The sequence below is a fragment of the Oryzias latipes genome, chromosome 15 (assembly GCF_053564925.1).
Source record: "Oryzias latipes strain Hd-rR chromosome 15, Olatipes_Hd-rR_3.1".
NCBI lineage: Eukaryota > Metazoa > Chordata > Actinopteri > Beloniformes > Adrianichthyidae > Oryzias > Oryzias latipes.
In genome coordinates, this window is record NC_136251.1 from 25,593,685 (window position 1) to 25,616,082 (window position 22,398).

Sequence of the window (22,398 nt, forward strand, 5' to 3'; positions counted from 1 at the left end):
CCATGTAGCCATGAGGTGTTGGAGTAAATCTATGACTAACTATACTGGTGTCATAGGAAAGTGGTCAAACTATGGAAACTTGCAAAAACTGATGAGCACTCCATAAAAAAAAAAAAGACCTTGAGTAATGATTTTTTTTTTGCACACGTACTGAACGTCTTCAAAGGTCTTGAAAGGAATCTTTGCACAATGCTTTACATTTTGTTAGAATTTCATTTTGTGTTTATAGATACACGCTCGTGTTGTTGCACATTGCTATAGCTGTTCAGTTCATCTCATATATTTTTGCAGGTGTGGTTGACACTGACCCCAGAGACACTGCAAAAATGAGAAGTACATTAAAATATATTGAAATACATACTTTTACATGGTTTCAACTTTGTTTTTGGTTGTATATAATCTTTAAACTTCTTAATTTACTTGTGTTTTTTCAGATTTTCTTGTTTCTAGTTTTAGTATATAGGCCACCTTGATTCAAATCCTACTGTTGTAAAATCAGTGAAGGATTTGGAAGCACAACAATGTTATCCATAAAAATCTATTTTTTAGACAAATGTACAATCTTGTGATCTATAGCAGCCTTTCAAAGGTTATTGGTATAAAATATCTGGGAAAGATTACAGGTTTCCTAATAAGAAGGAAAGGTAATTACATTACCAAATATTACATCATGCATTATCCAATTAACTAATTACTTCACTCTAAAAATATCTGCAGTGTGGTGTGATTGTAGGCTGATTTACAATATGAAATAGTGAAATTTATCATTTTTAATCTCCATAAAAGAATTTCTTATAGGGGAGGCTGAGAAAAAAAAAGAAAAACTTTATTGAAAACATAAAAGTTGTTAAAGAAATAATGCAAATGATCATTTCAGTCAGTAAAAAAAAGCTAAAAACAAGCCATGAAGATAGCACATTGTTAACAAAGTCTTGCATATTTGTCTGTGCAGAAAACCCGTCTACATGCCCCTGCCCCATAGAGTCTAAAAAACCCACCCCGCTTTAGGAAAAACTTAAGGGCCTGTGTTACAATAAATAAAAGTAATTAAAAAAACTGGCCTGCAGTTGCAACAAGGTCATTGTTTATTTATTAAAAAATTAGGGGAAAAAAGTTGCAGAAAATGTTTCTTTGGTTGAAAAAATTACGTTTACATAGAAAATGCTCAGTTGGTGATGACTAAAAGAAAAAAAAACAACAACATAGCTCTTACTGCCATTTATCTTTCCTTACATGCTGTGTTGGTCAAAATTACAAACAAAACTCTTCTATTTCCTGTTTACTTTCCCCAATCATGCAAAAATCTAGCATTTAGCAACACCAAATCCCTCAGAGGTTGGATTTCCAGAAATGATTGCACTTCCTCTCACCGTCTAGCTAGCCTACTTGACCTAATGCACAGTCCGGATAAAGCACCTGCATGGTTATTTCGTCTTTGGAGTGCTGTGCTCCATCAGAAACCACAGCGGATACATTTTGCTGTCCAGCAACAAGGCACAGGGGTGGTGGTGGTCAAGAAATGTCTTCTGTCTGAGTCTACACATTTTTGACGTAATGATTGTGCACTGCGTTTTCTCTTCTTTTTTTACAGCCTCGGTGGCGGTCGGGAGGGTGGGGGCCCTGGGGGTAAACGAGCTGGGGGTGTACACGGCGGAGGTCGCACCATGGGAGGGGGTGCTCGAGACGGAGGTGTTGCGATGGAAGGCAGGGCGGTGCGAGGTCCTCTGGATGGAGGCTTTGTCCGGGGGACAGAGACAGAGACCAAGGGTTGCTCTTCAGCTGGAGGAGGAGGAGGAGAAGGAGGAGTTGCTGAGGGAGAACGAGGCCTACGAGGAAGACTCTCATGCTTTGGAGAGGGTCCTTCATCTCTGATGCGCTGGAAGCGAATACAACGACCCTGGAGGACATATGAACAAGATGAAAACTGTACACAAAGAAGAGCCAGGAAAATGGTGGAGACCAAATTATTGTGAATCAGAAAATTGTTTAGTTTTTTGTACTTTTTAAGTTTTTGTGTATTTTTAACCCCTTGATACATGAATTCATGTCCAGCTAGGAAAAAAACAAAACAAATGTACTTGTGTTTTTGCTTTCAAGTAGATGCTAAACTTTGGAGCCAAAGTTGTTTGATGCATTTTTGTATCAATAGGCATCAAATCTTTCTAAATTCTTTTTGGGGGACTTTAAACACTGTCAGCTGTTTGCAAAAGAGGTTGCTGAAAGGTTTTCTATTTATATTAACATTGTTTGTGAATTTTTATTTTGTGAGGGAGCCTCCAGTGAATCTTTTGCACAAGACTTCAAAAAATCTAGCAGCGCCTCTTTTCATTGCAACAAAGTTCTAGGATAACAAAGTTTCTCTGTGTAATATCAATAAGCATTAAGCTATAGCAGACGAGATCATGCGTGTGAGCCTTTGCTCACTTTTGCAGACAAATGGATGAGTGTCTGGGTCCTCAGAGAGCCCACAGAGCTGCTTCTGTTATCTCCCCACATCTGCTCCACCACAGCCATAATGCAAGCAAAGACAGGTCCTGATAAATGTAGAACAGATAGTTGATGCCATAAATGTCCCTACAAATGTTCTCACTTGGTGTCAAATTTAGAAATAGGAACTGTTTTCCCTAAGAATATTTTCATATGTCATTTTCCTGCAGCATGGAGATCCTCAACCATATCCTGCTCAGTCAAAGCATGCAGAGACCCTTGGTGGTCTGATTATAACACCTTATTACACAGGGAGGCCCTAAAGTCACACAGGGGCCATTAAGAGGACCCCAGCAGTGGTAGCATTGTGACTGAAGGGGCCATTGTGTTTTTTGTGAGCACATATGAGGGGTGTGTAATTGATTGAAGGCAGCCCGGCCAGGGTGGGGTGGGGAGAGTGACGACTGGAGGGAAAAAAGCAAGTTTGCAAGCAGCATAACAGCAGCACAACACAACGGAGAGCATATGGACACAATGAGAGCGCAAGCTCATGAATATGAGTGTGTCTGTGTGTGTGTGACTGTAAGCATGCCTCAACCACAGCATATGGCCTGAATGAAGCCTCATGAATAACAGCTAAACTGGGGGGGGGTTAGGGGGTTGACTCCAAGTGTCCAAAAAAAAAAAAAAATCCAGCCTCCTGCAGAAGATGAGTAAGAGTTCAAAAATGTGTCACTTAAGACAGTCAGTCAGCTAGCTTGCATGTCTGTATTGCTAAAATATTTCACTGCCCCCCCCCCCCCCCCCCAAGGCGATTGTTTGATCTAAAACATCAAAAAAACGAAAGAAAAATCCTCAAATGCCTCCAGTATCTCTTTTCACATCACTCCTTAGTCTGTTTAGTTTTATCACACAGACACACACACATGCACATACACATGTCCAGAAATGGAGAGAGGAGCAACATCAAACGTGACAGCACAGCCTGTCACCTCACATGACATTACAGCACTTTACTCACACACACAAACGTCCACATGTGTGTTTCATAGCTGTAATTTCCCCTTACAGTCCAGCGTCTGACATTTGACTGAGATTGTCTGAAAAAGACCTACTCCGTTGTAAATCTTGTTTTTTTTTAAATATGTTCTTGTATTTTCAAATGATGGAGGACAAATATAAAGAAAATAAAGTTTAAAATTGCATTTCTCAGTATTTCTTTATTCAAATTGTTGTGAATCAGGAGCTGATGAAAAACTGCTGTTGGGAACAACAGTGCTACAATTGGTGCCTCACAAGCTGCAGCTACACCTGCTCCGCTCCATTCTGATGCATTCACCTGTAGACGACTAGAATCATGTACGTTTTGTTTTTTCCTCATCTGGCTCAAAACTGTACGGCTGGATAGCTGCAATATTGCTCTTCACTTTTGTTGAACTGGTAACGTTAGGTTGGGGGTGTGAGGAGCTGTAAGCTAAGGGGAGAGAGTGTAAACAAAGTGATGAAGGGACGCGAGGCCAGGCTTACTCTGCAACAATGGTTCGCCCACAACTAAGAATTAAATTTCTAATAAACTCCTGCCGCTCTGTAGAAACTATGTCCTAGAAAACGACGTTTTTTTTGTTGATTTTGGCTAAAAACAGCATAATCATAGTGGACTTTCAATGAGACTAAAATGGCAAAAGACGCAGTCGTCTGTGAAAACTTTAAGAATTAAGATATTTAATTAACATTAACACTTCCGACGTGGATATTTAGGTCTTAGATGATATACAATGTGATTGTTGATGTAATTTTCTGAAGCTGATGAAAGTTTGCTTGTCAGCAAAGAGCATAGAACCACAAATGTACACATTTAAATACAAAAATTAACTTAATGACGTGAAATTAACATATCAAAGTGTTCCAGAGGTTTTGGTCTTCTCTTATCTGCAAATAAAGGTGTAAATTTTTTTTAAATTATATATATTTTAGTTTCACCTTTCTGTCCAGCTATTTTGACGACTTTATTTTTAGATTTTAGTAACTATCTAAACCCTTAAAAGCAAAGAAACAGAGAGAGTTGAAGAAGGGGCAGCATCCCCTTTGCTGTCTGTGAGGACAGAGGGTTGATGTCTGGCCTGCGGTCCGGCCTGCAGCTGAATGACAGTGCCATCAGTGCTGTCAGACAAAGACAAGGAATCTCGTCTGTCACAATATGGCTTGTGGCCTTTCAACTCCCCGTTTGTTCGTGTGACACTCACTCAGGAGAGCTGACACACATGTGCATGCACACGAACATCGGGATGGGATGAAGTACAAAAAGGGGAAGGTGGCAAACCTGCACGCCCGTTGATGGCTGTTTGCAGAGGCAGTGATGTAGCAGTAATGAGAGAAGAAAGCGGTTTATCTCCATCTTATCTCCTGCCTATCAGGCCAGAGTGGGGAGTGTGACGACAGCAACTACCTTGCTGACCTTTCTGTGACCCGACTGTGCATTTTCTCCTCTAAACAACTAAAAAATATGGCGCAACTCCAGCACAGGAAGCTGTAAGAACGTATATCCGAGCCAGACTTTGTCCGATAACAGAAATCACATTCATCTTTTGTGTTTTACATGGTCATTAGCACCAGTTCTCCTCAGCAGCTCGCTTGGAAATAAAAGTGAACTCCTCCCGCCCCGTTTTTTCTCTTTCACGTGAAAAATAGCGTTTCATTTTCCTCAGTTAATGGCTCGTGAAGGGAGTTCTAGGGGTCATTACTGAATGGCCCGGAGAACCATAGTCTCACAGAAAACAGCTGACAAAGAGTCCAGAAACTTCTGCCCCTGACAGAATCCGATTTGTCCTGATTGCAAACCAAATCCAGGATGGAAGGAAGAAAACAGATCCAACTATGGATTGGTTAGCACTTTTAGACTCAATGTACAAGTAATATACATACTAGCCCTGTTATACATTGTAGATGAGTCGTCCCATTCAAAAGATGATGTGGAATCAGCTTTGTGGAGCCACAATGACCGTATTTATAACAGTGCAGATGTTTCGCCATGACAACCGGTGTGATGATAAAAACATGTCTCTTGGGGTTATGGGATGTGACTCACAGGGTCAAGGTTAGAAGACAGAGGACTGTGCTCACTTTTGTCTCACACATGGAGGGATAAAATAAAAAAAAGAAGTCACAATTGCTACATTTACAGAAAAAGAAATGTAAAATTTAAAAAGTTGGACTTAAAGACACCCAAACTGAAGTAAAACTAGTAATTTTTTGGAAGAGGGGATCGGTCCACTAAGCAAAAAGAGACTCCTTGTGTGCTAACAATTGGCTCCTTTTACAAGGAGAGTTCTATCAGTAGCTCTTTGACTCAACATGAATGTAAGTGTGTGTGCAGAAACTCTTAGCTGGGGTTTACACGCTGCTCTCCAACACATCCTTATGTACCAAGGCAGACACAGAAACTCACAATACAGACAGAAAATCCTTGTCTGTCATCTAACTTACAATTAAAAGCTCCTGGGTGTTGATTGTACACACAGCAATCCCTTCAATTGTATAGAATTTCAGGATTATGAGAGATTTCAGCAGATTAAATGAAATGCATTTGCAGCCTCACCTGATCTCCGGGCTGAGGTCTCATCAGGGATACCTGGTTGTAGCCTCTTCTGAACAGAGCCCACAGAGCATCTAATTTGCCCTAGGAATGTCACAAAAAACCCCAAATAGGTAAAAAAAATTACTGTAAAAGTAAAAAACATGCGCACACAGCAAAAATGGAATCTTAAGAAAGTCTAAATTTCCTTGTTTCGAGAAAATGTTCATATTCTCACTTTAATTGGCGAGTACCACGTCTTCTGCTGTGGGGGGCGGCGGTGCGGTTTTCGAGGTTTGGGTTCGTAGGGTTCGAACTCCTGCTCTGGCATCTTTACCACAGCATTTTTAGGTTTGTCCAGTTTGGCACCTTCTTCCGTTGAGCCTTTCTCCCCCCATCGCACCTTGGAGTTTCACATTGGAAATGCACTTCACGCTATATTTTTTACCTTTTGTACATGTTAAAGTTTCAAACGTGTAGTTTTACCTCCATGCGCTTAATGCCACCAACTCCTCTTCCCCCGTAATACGAGGCATCCACGGTGGGCCACCTCTTCCTCGGCATTCCATCATCTTCATCTGACTCCTACCAGAGGGAAATTTATCAAGACACAGATTGTTTTCTCTGACAGACATTTAAGAATCAAAATCTTGTTCTTAAATAGAATTCATTTTGTGGAAAATTTGGTATATTTTTGGTAACTTGTGACTCACGGGCTCTGGAGGCGGTGGTGGTGGAGGTTCCTTGATCACCTGTGCATAATAAGAAAAAAATCATGTTTTTGCTATTAACTTTATTATTTCATGTACAAACCAAGGAATGGTGAAACCTCAGTCAGAGAAACCAAAAGGTGGAGTGAGAGGAAAGAAAAGAAAATAATCCAAAAGACATACAAAAATAAAAGAAATATTGCAGTATTTTGATAGATCTCGTCAGTTTTAGGATTCATGTTGGATATTTGCTTAGGAGACTTAAAATAATCAGAAAAATAAGTCAGATAAAGAGTGAACAAGTGAGTGTTTTATTTCCAATTTGCATGTACAGTATGAACGTGATATTTGCACAGAACAATGATTATATTAATCACATCAGGGAAATTGAAGTCCAAATTGATAAAAACAAGTCAAAACCTTGGAAGAAGATTCAATTGTTTTCCAATAAAAGTTATTCCTTTTAAAAGTTAAAAATGGGACAATGGATGCGTATGAAGGAAACTTACCACGGTGCAGCAGAGAGGCCAGAACCACCACATCAGCAGAAGAGCCAACAGCAGGAACAAGACCAGCATTGATATTAGCACAATGGTGCCGTCAAACTACAATAAAGCAGACAGTAGAAGGATCAAAAATGCACTCAGATGAAAGAAAAACAGAGCTCAAGGCCTCCTCTGATGAAAAACCAACAAAGTAAGACAAGAAAAACAGAAAAAGTGTTTGGGGGGGGATTTGATCTAAAAAGGCAGCACACCAAAGAAAAATGTAAACGTGAACGTGTTGTTGAAACATTTCAACATGTCTTAATTCAGCACTCACGCATTCTGTAGTGGTGATGTGGACAGAACTGGTGATGTAGGTGAGGCCCTCGTTCATGCTCACCTGAAGGAAAATCACCCTGAAAAAAAAACAAAAAACAACAAAATCTCAGCTCATCACCTGGCGTGCAAAGCTGTGATACCGGAGCCAGTCTGCATGTGTGAACACATCGGCAGAGAAAGGAAAAGTTCATCCAGCTGTCAGTACACTCCTCTGCCCGCTTTAACCACACTTGCTGCCTTACAGGCACGCACATTTGCTGACAAAGACAAGAAAGCAGCATGAAAAGGTCAAGACGCTCTCCACCCAAAGAAGGAATCTTGGCTTGGGTTAATCCCAGACTTCAATCATGGAAACATCAGAGGGATTAAATGACCTCTTATGCTCTTGATTTTATTGCTGATTTAAGTACTTTGAGAAAAGAAGGTGAGGGGGAAATGACTTGAAAAACTTTATTTGATTGAATTAAAACTGAATGCAGAAATGAGATTATTCAGGAATTATATTTATATTTAGGAAATATAAACAAGGCGTGTATATTTCTCAGCTGTGCTTTTCGTTCAGGAAAGAAAGGAGAAAAAGGTTTCTTGTTCTTCTGGGTTTAGAGCTACAGAGACAAGGGGGTTATTGAGCTGTAGGTTAAGACTTGAGGAGGGGCGGCAAGACAGAGGTCAATGCAGGGGTGGTGGGAGGGCAAAAAGGAAATGAAGTTTATGGGGGGGATGGGCACAAGGAGGGCTTTTCCTGTTTTACATCCCCTCTGCAGCGTCCCAACTCTCCTTATTTCCTCCAGCGCTGATTATCATTTCAGCACCTCCATCACAAGTGTGGCTCGTTTTCTCCCACCTGGAATAAGGAAGCTGCCGTTTCCTCCTTTTCTTGTCGATCACATGGTCGGCTCAGCTTACAGGCAGGCAGGAGACACGATGCTATCAGCACCGTGCTGACGGAGAAATCTCACCCCCTATCAATCACTATTGTGCCCACCATTGCCTTGCTTGCCTCATGTGTGCCTTTGTGACTGTGGAGGGAGGAGCTGCATCCAGAAGGTGCAGTCAACACAGATTTGTCTGATAGCTGCATCAGTGACTTCATTGTATTTGACAAAGAAACTTGAGAAAGAGGAGTGACGTTTTTCTTGTATAAAGTTTAAAAACCCACTGTTAAAAACCGTGTTTTTGTTTTTTTTAAACATATATAAAAGGACATATATAAAGAAAATTAAGATTAAAACTGCATGTTTTTTATTTAAATCCTTGTAAATCAGGAGCAGATGAAAAAATGCAGTTTGAAAAAGGGCGTATTTGTGATGAATTGTGCAGAGGCCTCCAAACTGTACGGCTGGATAGCTCCAATATTGCTCGCAATTTTTGTAAGTAACCAACCTAACAAGTAAGGTTAGGTTGGAGTATGAGAGGCTGTAAACTAGTAGGAGAGAGTGAAAAGATGGATGGTGGGAAGTGGGGCTGGGATTACTCCGCATCAATGGTCCTGCCCACAACTCAGAGGGGAATTTCTGATGAACCCCTAAATACAAAAACGAAACGTTTCAGAAAACCAAATCATGATTACAAAAAACGCTGGAAACTGTTTTATGATGGATCAAAAATGATTTGAGTGAGACTTTAGAAGTTTCCAGATTTTAAATGGATTTTTTTTACACTGCGTGTCTTATTTATCAAATGGGTAACAGTTTAACACATTTTAAGGAAAAAAAATCAGTTCAGTGTCTGCAACACCCTTTGCTTTTTTTTGCAATGAAACTTTTAATTAGCAGCTGGAAAATTCAAAATAATCAAATAATAACTAGTACTTCAGAAGGTGTGGGAGGGAACCCGAGACTTCCCAGAATTGTATTTTCACATCTAAAAGTCATCAGCCAGCTGTTGGCCTTCTTTCTGAGCCCTTCAGCCGTTCACAGCTGACTTCCTCTGAAGCGTCTCTCGGGGAGTCAGCAGTCCTGACTGCTGTGAACGGCCTCCTTCAGGCTTCACTGCAGTGTGTAATGATGCTGCCTGTGTAGCTGTCGCAACAAAACAAGAAAAGGAAAGGATACCTCTGTTTCATATTTTATTAAAGATGTGTTTTATGCTTGTGTGGACTTTAACAGGGTTTATGTGACCGCTAACTCTGGTTAGAAGGATGTTCTTTCAGTTTATGATGTTGTTTTCCTACATTTCTTATGATAAGAATAAGATATAAAACATTCTTTTTAGTTTGATTGCTAAAATTTTTTACTGTTCAAGCAAAAAACTGAAATGTTAAAATGTGTTGTATTTTCATTTGTCCGTTTTTGTCTGTGGTTTCACTTTCTATAAAGGGATGTTAATGATGAGTTGATGTAATATCAAATCTCTGGAGGATCCTAACTATGCTTTGCTCAACAAAGCAACATCTCTGAGGCCTTAAATCATAAAAAAGACCGCCTTTCTGCTAAGTTGTAACTCATAGCCACAATTTGTTTAGTGCAGTTTAAGTTAAATACAATCTGCAGCCACAATGAATAAAAATATGAACTTCCTCTCCATCTCTGAGCAGTAATTTCCAATCAATGAGAGGCATTTTCCCGGCATAAAAGGCAGGCTGAAACCACTGTAGAAATCTGAGTGACAGAAACAAGACAGATAAGGACTGGGAGGTGTCTGAAGCCACAGGCTTGAATGTATAATTATGCACCAAACTGCGGGCAGGAGGGCTGTGAAGGCGACTGGCCTCACTCCTCCTTAAGCTCAGCCAAAAGCATCACTCTTGCCTTGCCCACAAGAAGACTCTGTGCTGAATCACCAGGAGCAAAGCGAGAGGCCCTTGGAGGGATCCTTACACTGCCCCACTGTCTGAAATCACACTTTCGCTCTCCGAGATCAGAAACATCCCACACACAAACACGTGTGCAGTTGTGCAGGCCTCCTGAGCTGACTTTCATTGAGTTATGTTCCTGTTGTCCCTTCATGATTGGTGTCTGGCTTCGTTAGCTGTGACAAACACTGATTGATCACAGACACACAATGACTTTGGCCCTAATTTGTTCAAGGACAGTCGCCTTCTGTGTCCCCACAAAACTTGAGTGCAGCTGCCGAATATCTGTGTTACCGACTGTTTTGGAGACTGGAGCCGCAGCTGAGACTCAATCTGGCATTCGAACTTGGAGAGAGACACAAAAGGGGAGGGAACTGACCTTCCAACTTCCTCTATGACAGGAGCCGGACACAGCAGGTAGGTATCCTCAATCCCAGCTGGTCTTTCATCTGCACAGAAAAACACAAAACTTCTTACTGTCAAAAATGTTCTGTAACAAACTAATTTTCTATAAAAATGAACACAAAAAGTGATAGAACTAGAGATTGGTAGATTGCTGTTCTTTGTTCAATCTGTCAATCTGCTTATAATGACCAATAGCTCTGAGGTTCTGGTACCCTAAGGTACAGTGGCCCTGAAGTGCAAATCATAGCAACCAATTAATTAACGCAAAAACATATTAAAGATCACAATTAAAAAAGCTAAACAAATATTAAAATGACTTTTAATATATATATACTATAAAAACACTGGGAAGGCTTTGAAAATAGATCAAAAGAAGATTGGAGTGTGACATTAAACTGACGGCCGGGGTCAATTGTCAATGTAAGAGTTGGGCTGCAAAGTGGGCATTCCAAAAAATACGAAGACCTGCAAAAAAGGCCAGCCATGACTCTGTCACGCCTATTTGTGCTGGTGTCACCAACACTTATAGTGTTATACACTCATAGTGTGGAGTCCACTTCTCCCTTTTTTGTGATGATTCCAAATTTTGCCTATGGTAGTTTTATTTCAAAAGTGTGAAGAAGACGTAGAGAATTTTATACCCTGATTGCTCCATCCAGCATAGTAAATCTTTGGTGGAGGCAGTGTGATGGTAAGGGATGAAAACAATCAACCAAACATGAGTTTCCTAACATTTAGTTTTATGTTCACATATAATTATTTTTGGTGCAAATGTGCAGACTGACTCACACAACTTACCCACAGAGTGTGTATCATTGAGTTTGAAGCTGCAGAGGACCTTGTTGATGTTTCTAGCATGAAGAAAACCATTCCCTCTAACCACCACCTGGAAACTCTCTGTAAAAACAGCACACATCATAATCAAAAATCATTTAAACAAGTTCACTAAAGGTAAAACGCACATTTTTATCCCAATGACTTTAAATTAGGAACATTGATTTTTTATTCCAGCTAAATTTGGAGATAGATTTCCCGAAGTTGTGCTAAGAGCCGGGAGCCTTTCCGTTACTCTCTGATGTGCTCAACTAGAGCAGTAGAAACTCATGCATGCCTCATTACTGCTTGTTTATATCTGTGTGTTTGTGCGCGTATGTGTGGAAAGGCCATATTATGCTTCAATGGTGCTAATACTAAAAGTGCTGCTATTCACAAATATCTCAGACAGTAGCCAGAAGGAGATTGTGCATGTGTGTGTCTTTGACCTTTAGGCTCCCCAAGGCACTGTTAAAGTGCACTGACAGAGGCTTGCCAGCATATGCTGGGGTGTCTATGTGGCTGCTACCTAGCATATGCTAAAGAGCCTTTTTTTTTAAACCCACACTTGGTTAAAAAAAAATGGCTGCGAGGCTGTCAACGGCACAGCACTGTCAAAGTAGGTCTGACCTTACCTGTGGCACCGATGTGTGGCATTAAAAATTGTGTGCCTTCATCTAAACTGGTGTGAGTGGAAGCACCCACACAAAATATGATTGTGTGTCTTTAAGTGTAAGAGCTCCAGCACCATCGTGGCAAAGGTTTTTCCAATATTTTTTAACAAATTAAAGCTCAGATTAGTGAATACAAGCATTTTGGGGTGACGGCGTGTAAATTATGAGGTTTTTATTAAAGGGTCAGACAAGTTGCTTTGGAAGCAGATATTAAAAGACCCACTTCCCAAGTGCTCATAACATGTTCTTGTAGCCATTTTCTGATGCTGTTTAAAAAACTGTGTATTTGTGACTTGTAAAATACACAGGGTGGGCCACAACCAACCTTCTCCACTCTGCATTCACTTGCAGACAAGTAGATCCATGTACGTTTTTGTTTTCCTCGTCCGAGCTGGAATCTGGCTCAAAACTGGACGGTTCAAATGTTGCTCAACATTTTTGTTGCACTGATTATCTAAGGTTAGGGGTGTGAGGGGTTGTGAGCTCGCAAAAGAAAATGTAAACAGAGAGCTCTCAGCAGTGCAGATGGGAAGAGGGTTGCTCCGCACCAATGGTCTCACAACTTAAAGGCAGATTCCTAAAGAAATACAGCTGCTCTGCAAAAACTATGTCCTAAAAATGGCAAAACCATATTAAAAAAAAACACTGGGAGCCAAATATGATCAGAGTGGGACTTAAAAAAAAGAGAACAGGGTGTTAGAAGAAAAACACTAGCAAGGATGAAGGATAAAAAAATGGTGCTCTTGTTGGTGCGAAAACACTAATGTTTTGTCCACTTTGTAGAGAGATGAATCATTATTTTCTGGCGTTCATCATTGTGAATTACAGCTGCTGGCTTGAGAGCAGTGAGGCTACACAGCTTGCTTTCCTAATTAATACCTTTAAAAAAGATCTCTAAGAAGGATGGGTTCTGTTGATTGGCTTAGCTCATTTGTGTAATAAACAACTGTAATTATAAAATGTGTACCGCAATCATGACTCAAACTTGACGAACTGAGATTTGGCAATTACCGTATACAGTCTTTATTGATTGTACGGTTGGACAAAAGTCATGTTCAGATACACTGAAGTGCAGCTGAAAGGTCAATGCTGTCAAACAACGGGTGGGCAGGGACTGGTGGTGCAATACTCTGCCACACTGCTGCCCTCTCACACATCTACACCTGAATATCTGACAAGGATGGCTTGTATTAATCAGTGTCTGTGTGTTGCTACACATGTGCATGGGCATGTTTGCGTGCGCACAGAATGTGGTGGGCTTGTCCAAACGGAGGTCCCTCAATCACGTTAGTGCGACAGGACAGTGAAAGGCAGGGAGGGGCAACAGAGGAAGAGACAACAGGGAGAAAAGGGTCAGACTTTAATGAAAGCAGCAATCTTTCCTGTCATGTTAAATCTGAGCCTTAACTCTTCGCATTCTCTGTGTGTGCGTGTGCGTTTTGGGCAGGGGGTGCGGCGCTGTCATGTCCAATAGTGTGGCCCAACGTTTACTGTCCGGTCTGATGGCCTGTTTGCAGGCAGCCCGGTCTGGTCACTTCACATCAGCGTGAGGGATTCAAGTGCTTGAAGACGTGTGTACGCTAGCAGACTAAAGAGCATCTAAATGTGTTTGTTGGTTCAAAACATGTTCGATATGCTTTTTGACTACATGCAGAAGCAAAAGGAAAGGAAGGTGTCGACATATATTAGCAGCATGACAGTGTTGTTTGGTGCATAAATGCAGAAACTGATGTGTGTAGAAGAAGACCTTATAACGTTTTTCTGCTCTTGTTTCGTTTATTTTAAAATAAACAGATGCAACCTATTTCTCCACAGTGCTATGCAAACACATAAAATCATAAAACACTTACATTGAAAAGACTAAGTGAGTTCAATTTTCACTAATTAGGCCAGAATACGGACTTGCTACAAGCAGGACCCCTTGGTTTCTTAGTTCACTGACCATCAGGCAATTCATCAATCGAATAATAAATGAGGCTGTTGGAGGATATTTGGTCACATGTCGAGTGACACATACCCAGACTCTGGCACCAAACCAGAAACTGTAATTATCTCTGGGGGATAGTGGTCATTTGTCAAATTATCTTACTTGATTTTTTTTTTTTCCTTTAAGGGCAAAAAGTTGCCTCCTTTTCCTCCTCTCACCAACTTCACTATCCTTTTTCTTGCCCTTCATATCCAATAAGGGATGCTAATCTCCATTAGCTGTCCTGGTAGCCAGCCTGCAAATGCACTCTCTTAAGTGAGCCTTAATAGGGTCATGTCAAAGCGCATTCATCCAGTGGGTACTCATAAAGGCTTTCTCAGCATTACTCTGCTCCACACTTCCTAAAACCACAGTGAAGAAGCAAAGGAACTGGACATGGATGAAGAGGATGAGCTTTAAACAATCAAAAACAGCTATTTAGCATACCCAATGTGGCAAACTAGGCCAGGGAAGCAGCCATGCTTAAAGATTCATGGCTAATTCCTCTGACCAACACCCCCCCATCTCCCCTTTCTTTTGCACACACGCTGAGCCGAAGCGGCCAAACTAATTTCCCCCGGCCGTGAGTGACAATACGCTCTCTGTCACTCCACGGTCACAAGCGTCCATGCGATTACTCAACCTCGTGTTACACCGCTGAGCCTTCAGATAACTGACACGATCACACGCCATCACAAAACTCCTTCCTTACCTCCCGCACACACGCTGGATGGCTCAGCTGCCAGAATCTCAATGCAAGACTTCTTGATGATCTGAAAACCACAAATAAAAAAATAAAAATAACAGCAATGACATAATTTACCAATTAAATATGACTGTGTAGATCTCCCTGTGTGGGCATTTCTATATGACATACATGTACGTGTGGGCCATACCGAGTCAATGATTCCCCTGAGTGCTTGGAAACCACCCCATACAGGAAACACATGCTCCATACTGTCGGCAATAGTTGCAAGCTGGAAAGACATGGAATGGAGATAAACGTATGCATTTCATTTTGACCCTGTGCAGAATTTTATCTCATTTTACCTGAGTCTGGTTGAATTCTTTGACCCCAACACAATAAACGGTGGCCCCCATTGACCTGGCTCTCTGTCCCTTTTAAAATTTGTAAATTAGTGAAATGTTTCAAGAAATCAGGGCATTTAAAAAAATAAAAAATCCAACTGCAACAATTAAACCAGTACAACAGCTCCTTTGGTTTATGATGTATATTAGAAATTGCTGAAATAATAATAAAAACAACTAAATACATTATTGGGCTCAAATAACTTGCAAACAGGAGAAATTGTCTATTTTAAACACCATGTGTCGCTAATTTGCAAAATTTAATTTATTCCAGGGCGTCACTTAATTCAGCATCACCGTAAATGGTAAAAACACTGAAGAATATATATATATATATATATATATATATATATATATATATATATATATATATATATATATATATATATATATATATATATATATATATATATATATATATATATATATATATATATATATATATATATATATATATATATATATATATATATATATATATATAATTGGAAAGAAATTCAAGCACTTGAAGAGGTTAAATATTTGAGATAATAATTTTTGCATTTTGAAAGTTGCAGCTTTGTTGCTAAGAAAAGCACAACTGTTGTGTACTCAGTAAACCTTAAAACTCATAACTTCCTCATTTGAGGTTTTAGCTTGAGAACGATAAAATCATCTATAATGATTATTCTCCAATTATGATGCCTTGTTTGAATTTTTTTAAACAAATCCCTGAAATAAAACGCATTTATGCTATATGAGGGTCCCTCTGACCCCCACATCACATTTTACCTCTCGCTGCGCTGTGTCAAACTGCCACAGATTCAGTTCCCCATCAGTCAGCGCGATTATAACACTGGCAGTTCCTACACAGGGCAAATTCATTTATCACTTCTTTAAACACAAAACAGAACATATTAAGTTTAGACAGAGCGTACCTTGCTTCTCTCGATATATCTGTGCATTGGCCTGCAGGAGAAAAGTAAACCTGAGTCAAGTTTTAACAACAACAACAACAACAACAAAAAAATACCCAGCAAGTTTACATTTGATTTCAAAACCTAATTTAAAAGTTATAGATGAGCATCTCTGCAGTAGCTTCCACCAGCCTCAACGTTAAACTCCTATTGGTTTAAACATCTGCAAAGTTAAACATACACTTTTATTCCTTTATTAGATGTCTTCAATGGGGAAGCAACAATTGGGTTTAAAGGTGTAACATACAGTTTGGTTTTAATTGTAGCATCCCTCGTCTTCACTGTGTAAAACACTTGGATTTTGCAAAATTCTAAGCTTGGAGTCTTCAAAATGGAATAATCCGCTGTGAATTTTGACCGCTCAGAGCAGAAATCCGTCATTTAGGATTCAGAAAGTGTTCCTGTTTCAAATATGATTTTTGTAAGTGTTGCTTAATTTATGAGTTTGTAAATAAGCATATTCTGGACTCTTTAAGTGATTTAGGTGGGGTTATTTCTGCAAGCAAGTAACTTACTGAAGCACTTAAGCTATAACTTAAAAAAAAGCAGCAAGCCGTTCATGATCGGGGGCACTTCACTTAGCAAACTAATTGGCCCTGGTTTTGCCTGCCAAACTCAATTAATCCTCAACACATATTTCTGTAAAAACTGTTTAAAGTCTATGAAAGAGATTTATGTGCTTTAAAGGCAATCTTACCATCTCAAGTCCTAAGTTCATGTAAGTGTCTCCTCCTGGGACAACTTTGTCCAAAGCCCTTAAGCCCTCAGTTATGGCCTCCCTTTAAGGCAAACAGACAATTCCTCATACATAAAAAAGCAGAAAGACTGTCCTTTTGAGAAAAAGAAATAGAGTTTAGTGTGAAACATTTTTGGCAGTATTAATGTTTGTGTAAGCCAACATTTGTGGAATGAGCTTTGTGCTTAAAAGCTGCTTACGGTATATTTTGTGAAATTTGCAAATTATAGTTAAAATATAAAGAAAAAAAAACAGAAATGTGGGTAACTCTACATAGTCGAGACATGTGAACTGAATGGAGTCACCGCTGTTACCTGTTCTCTGTCAGTGGCATGATGACCTTTCCTTGGGTGGAGAAGACTATAAAAGACATCCTCAGCATGGGGCTGCAAACACAAGTTTTGTTTCACATGAGCACCGGCACGAGCAAAACATAAACACGGCAGATGATCTTCCTGTACCTGATGAACTTTTCTGCCAACTGCTTCACAAACAAGTAAATCTCCTTCCAGTGATATTTCACACTTCCAGATCTGAAAAAAGAAAGAAAATGTTTCATTTTGAAATTATTTTGCAGACTTAAAGAATTTCTCATTCGAATTTAATCATAAGCTTCTAATTTCACAACAATGACATATTTTTCAGGAAAACAGAAAAATGTAACATCTCTGATAGATAAGTCACATTCCATTACGTTCCATTGTAATCTGTCAGATGTGAGCTGCTGTAGCTGCTCCGTGCTGCTGCTTACATGACAGTCCTTAATGAAACGTAGTCCCATGGGGCTGTTAATGGAGGCTAATTGCTGCTGGGCCAGAGGGTGGAGGTTATACACGGACAGATGTAGCAGTCTGCCTCTAGCAGCGACACTGTAGCAAGCAGCTGGACCATGCATATGCGAGATGTGCTGACTGTGAGGGGGAACAGATGGTCCCACCGCACACGGCCAACTCGACAACAGGTCGGGTGCCCATAAGAGTGACCCACAAACAACAGAGAGACCCATAACTTAACGCTCAGTCGGGAGAAATGTGTCTAAAGGATGCAATCAGCTCACAAAACCAAAGTCTGAAAGAACAGGGCTGACAGCTAAATGGAAAATCGGAGCGGTCAGACTCATTATGGCTCTTCAAAGGTGCTTCCTGTTCCACTTATGCTCTTCTCTTGAAGACATAACAGTCCTGTTCCATGATGACTACAATATTTTTTTAAATCTCAAGTCTGAACCTCTGTGTTGATGAATCAAACCCAGCTTCCTTAAAAAAAAAAAAAGCAATAATGTTTCAGTTTGGACCACCCGTTTAGAAAAGAATCCGTTTTGCAATTATCATCCTTTTCCTGTAAATATTTAGGAAAGGATTTGAAAACTCCCAAGATATTACATGTTTGGTAAATTACTGTACTAAAAAAAAAAGAAAATCTTAATGACCAATTCCAATGAAAATTGTGTTTTTGGTGTTTTTACCATGTTCCTTTAGCATTTTTCTCATCTATAAAGAAAGTTAAAATTAAACTTCTTTACTCAAAATGTTGGAGCAGACCAAAGGAGCAGACCAAAAAAAAAATTGTTTGGAAAAAGCTTGTAGAAGTGAAGTAGGTGCTACAGTAGGCAGACCATAATCTCTCTGCTCTAATCCATTCCGATGCATCCACTTGCAGACAAATCAATCCATGTACATCTTTGTTTTTAGTCGTCTGAGCTGGAATCTGGCTAAGAACTGTACGGCTGGAAAGCCCCAATATTGCTCGCTTTTTTTAATGTTAGGCTGGGGGTGTGAGGGACTTTAAGCTAGCGGGAGAGAGTGTGATGGATGTTGGGAAGTGGGGATGGGTCACAACAGAGAGGCAAATTAGTGATGAATTACTGCTGCTCTGCAGAAACTACTGTACATCCTATGACACAGATTTTTAATTTAAAACAAAATGTCTTAGTTTCTGGCTGGGAAGGAAAAATCTTACCAAGATTTTTTTTTAAAAAGCAAAATAATCTTAGTATATGAAAATGTGTCTGAGTAACTTGAATTTTTCTCTTAAAATGATAATTGACCATTTTTCTTACCCCACTGGCAGATTTATTGCCTTATTCAAAGTACATTTTTCAATTATAGTTACCTAGTAATATTTTAACGTTTTTCTAGGAGGCCTGCTTTTGCAGTGTGATGACACAAAGATGTCATAAAAATAGCTGTAATGGTTCTAAATCAGTAGGATTTATTACCAACAGATGCAGACAAAATGTCCCCAAAGTAGAGAAAAACCCTTTGTAAATGAATCCGTAGGCAACAAGCTGGAGAAAAAAAAATGCACGCTTGCATGAAGTGTGAAGTGCAAAAGGTGAGCAATCCAGAACATTTCAACATTTAATATTGTATTTCTGCTAGAGAGCACTAGCATTTAACTCAGTTTGCTTTATAATTGTTTTTCTGATGTAGCTAAAGCCAAAAATGTGAATTAGTTTAATACTGGAGAGGTTGAGTCTAACTAAGACGTGCAACAACATCCCCAAAACACAGTTTGGCTCTGCTCTCTGTCACAGAAATATTAGATTAGGTCACTGGTTGGCATTTAGGAGCTACAAAAACAGCCAGTGAGACAGTCCAGGGAGAAAGATCAGCTGCTTCCTGAAGGCCTGCTGAAGCTTGCAGGTCCAGACAGTCAGACAAGCAGAGGCTATGCATGGCGTGCCACAATCCCCAGGCTCTGAGTACACTTTTTGAAGCAAAGGGTAAAGACTGAAGAGTGGCTGACAGATGCTGATGTGAACATCTGAAAGATCATCACAAATGTTGGGAACAAAGTTAAATGCCACTTGATGTGTTTGGAGTTCGGAACATTCAACTGTTACACATTATGCAGGGGATGAGGGTGAAAAAAGCCTCTCTGAATGATACGCACAGAGATGATCACAAATTACAGGACCCTTTTGATAGCTGGATCAAATTGTTAGTCCTTTACAAAAAAAAAAAAGGTTCTCTTCTCCTTATGTTTCTGAGGTGGGAATCAAACCTGGGATATTCCAATATTGGTTGTCCACTCTGTATGTGCACCAAAGCTGTCCCCTGAATATTTTACGACCTACTCCAATAAAAATGGAGTTTTTAACATATTTTTGTGGCATTGTTCTAATGAGGACATATTTTAAGAAAATGATGCTTAAGACTGAATTTCTGCGAGTTTCTTTATCCTAATGGTTGTGAATCAGGAACAGATGAAGAACTGCTGCTGGGAAAAGCTTGTAGGTGTTATGTAGAACCTACAACGGTGAGCCATAAGCTCCTATGCGACTTTTTCCACCTTTGTTGAGTTAAAATGGTTGTTTATATAAAATTAGTATTTTATAATCAAAGAAAGTTGGTATGGGTATTAAAAATGTTTAGAATTTTATAAAACAATGTCAAATTGGTAATCATTACAATATTTTACCAGTGGTTCCTTGAAGGCACTGCTTCCAGGTAGACCCGAGTTTGTTTATGGAATTTGCAGTCTAAGGAAACAAACCAGAATGGACCAGTGTAAAACCATTCTTGGATCAGAGTAAAAGATTCTTTTGTTTTGGTTTAAAAAAAAAGGGGGTCCACGAAAAGTGTTTTTTGCACTTTTCATTTAAATTTGATCAAGTGTCAGAGCAAAATATCACAATATTTGCTGTTTGAACTGTTAAAACAGATCTCTATTTTGATACATTGGTTTTATTTTATTTACATTTATTTTGTAAGTGGACATATTTTAAGATTAAAATTTAGCCAGAGTCAAATGTACGTGGCCTGTGGTTCCTGCCAGTCCAGCCCAGCATCAGGTCATGCGTAAAAGGACTCGGGAGGAGCAGTGAGTGGACCAGGCAGCTTGTGCAGCAGTGTCCGCCGGCGTCATCAGCCTGAAACCCAATCCCTCCACACAGCTCGCCCTGCCCACATCCCGTGGGTAAATCTCAGCTCCCCTGGCTCCACATTTTAAAGAGGATTTAAGGCAAAACAAGTTCTAATGTTCGTATATTCCCCTTCTCTGAAACGGAGTTTGGATTTCAGATCACAACATTGTTGATTGTGATTCTGTGGGAAGTCAAGCTAACCGGGTTTACATGGGAAATGTTTCACAAATAAAATGTAATGATACACTATAAAATCAGAGTTTCGACTCAAAAAGCGTAGCAGTAGTTTTCTTCCTGAAGACAGCAAGGACACCACAGGAAAAGAAGAAGCTGATGCACTCTCTCTCCGCGTTTCAAAAAAGAAAGTGCTTCTGTTGTTGCATGGCAATGGGCAGCGACCAGAAAGTAACAAAGCCATAAATAATCCCGAAGACTCACTTGTCCAGAACAAAATAGAGGTCGAATGCACCCTGACAGGACCTCTCCTCCTCCTCCTGTTGATCCCCCTGCGGCTCTCCTTCCACCGAGACGCCGAGAAATAAAAGTCCAAGTGAAGCCAGAGCGAGCAGAACGCAAGCCTGCGTCCACGCCATCTTTCCCGGTTTCTCCGTGCTGCTCTTAGACCGAGTGCGCAGCTGAAGATCTCTGCATTTCTCTTCGGCTGTCTGCTTTTCAGCAAACTGCGTTTGGAAAGTTTGTTTCCAGGTGTGGATCCCTCTCCGACTGAGTGCGCTCAGCCGTCTTCCGCCTGAGCTGGGCTCTCCAAAGCCGTTCCTTTCCTTTCCTTCCCTTTCCACCGGGGCGAAGGGGGAAAAAAAGCTTGGGAGCAGGGTGAAGGATGAAGAAGAGCGACACCCGATGAGATGTTAAACACAAGGAAAAAAACTGACCTCATTTATGAAACATTTGGATCATGAAATCTGAAGCGAGAGGCAGCCAAATAAATGCACTCATTTAGAAAAAGAGAAAAAACAAAGTGCATTTCTATAATCAGGCTTTAGGAGCCTCTTAAAATTGACAACAATGGACATAACAGTTTATTTTAACAAGTTTTTGTTTTGTAAAGTGGATTTTATAAGTAAACTTTAATTATTTTGCAAAATGATAATTTTTAAGGTTTTCGTTGGGTTTTGGATTCTGCATCACTTAATCCTCAAACAAATCCCAGAAGAGTTAGGACTTCATTGTTCCTGGGAAAGAAGCCATCTGAGGAGGAAAACATCTAAAGAAATTAAATAAACTGTCTTAATTTCCGGAGTATTTCCACTTTTTTCACTTTCAAAATCAAACTCAAACTTTAAATAACTTTAAAAATTATTTTCCTCAAAAGGAGGCCGAGCAGTAGTACACAATCAAAAACAAAATAACACGGACTGTCTGCAGGTTCAACTGAAGGTATTGCCAGCTGGGGTGTCATGGATGAAAACGTGTCTATTTTTTTTGTTTTGCCTCATAAATTGAGTCTTTTACTGACTTTAAGTGCATTAAATGCATTTATTTATTAAATAAACAAGTTTCTTTCTCTGACAAAAAGCATTTAGAGTCACATGATGTTGCTGAATACT

General features: G+C 39.9%; 1 protein-coding gene across 1 annotated transcript; it reads right to left on the reverse strand.

Annotated features, from left to right (window-relative positions):
- Positions 1 to 805: 805 nt before the first annotated feature.
- antxr1d (ANTXR cell adhesion molecule 1d) lies at positions 806 to 21,748 on the reverse strand. Its single transcript, XM_004077164.4, has 18 exons — positions 21,272 to 21,748; positions 17,427 to 17,498; positions 17,280 to 17,351; positions 16,927 to 17,008; positions 16,191 to 16,221; positions 16,045 to 16,118; positions 15,235 to 15,303; positions 15,081 to 15,161; positions 14,897 to 14,957; positions 11,530 to 11,628; positions 10,706 to 10,775; positions 7,531 to 7,609; positions 7,218 to 7,313; positions 6,712 to 6,750; positions 6,485 to 6,583; positions 6,237 to 6,401; positions 6,023 to 6,103; positions 806 to 1,897 (listed from the first exon to the last, which is right to left on the reverse strand). Exons 1-18 carry the CDS (start codon positions 21,424 to 21,426, stop codon positions 1,586 to 1,588), a joined length of 1,737 nt encoding a protein of 578 aa, XP_004077212.1. The 5' UTR covers positions 21,427 to 21,748; the 3' UTR covers positions 806 to 1,585.
- Positions 21,749 to 22,398: the final 650 nt, after the last annotated feature.

What these genes read in the sequence shown, in the direction of transcription:
- antxr1d (XM_004077164.4), bottom strand. Translation starts at nt 21,426, where the DNA reads ATGGCGTGGACGCAGGCTTGCGTTCTGCTCGCTCTGGCTTCACTTGGA. An exon ending in ATGCCACTGACAGAGAACAG is followed by an intron (nt 17,009 to 17,279) that starts GTAACAGCGGTG and finishes TTTGCCTTAAAG; the next exon opens with GGAGGCCATAACTGAGGGCT. An exon ending in CACCACCGCCTCCAGAGCCC is followed by an intron (nt 6,584 to 6,711) that starts GTGAGTCACAAG and finishes TCCCTCTGGTAG; the next exon opens with GAGTCAGATGAAGATGATGG.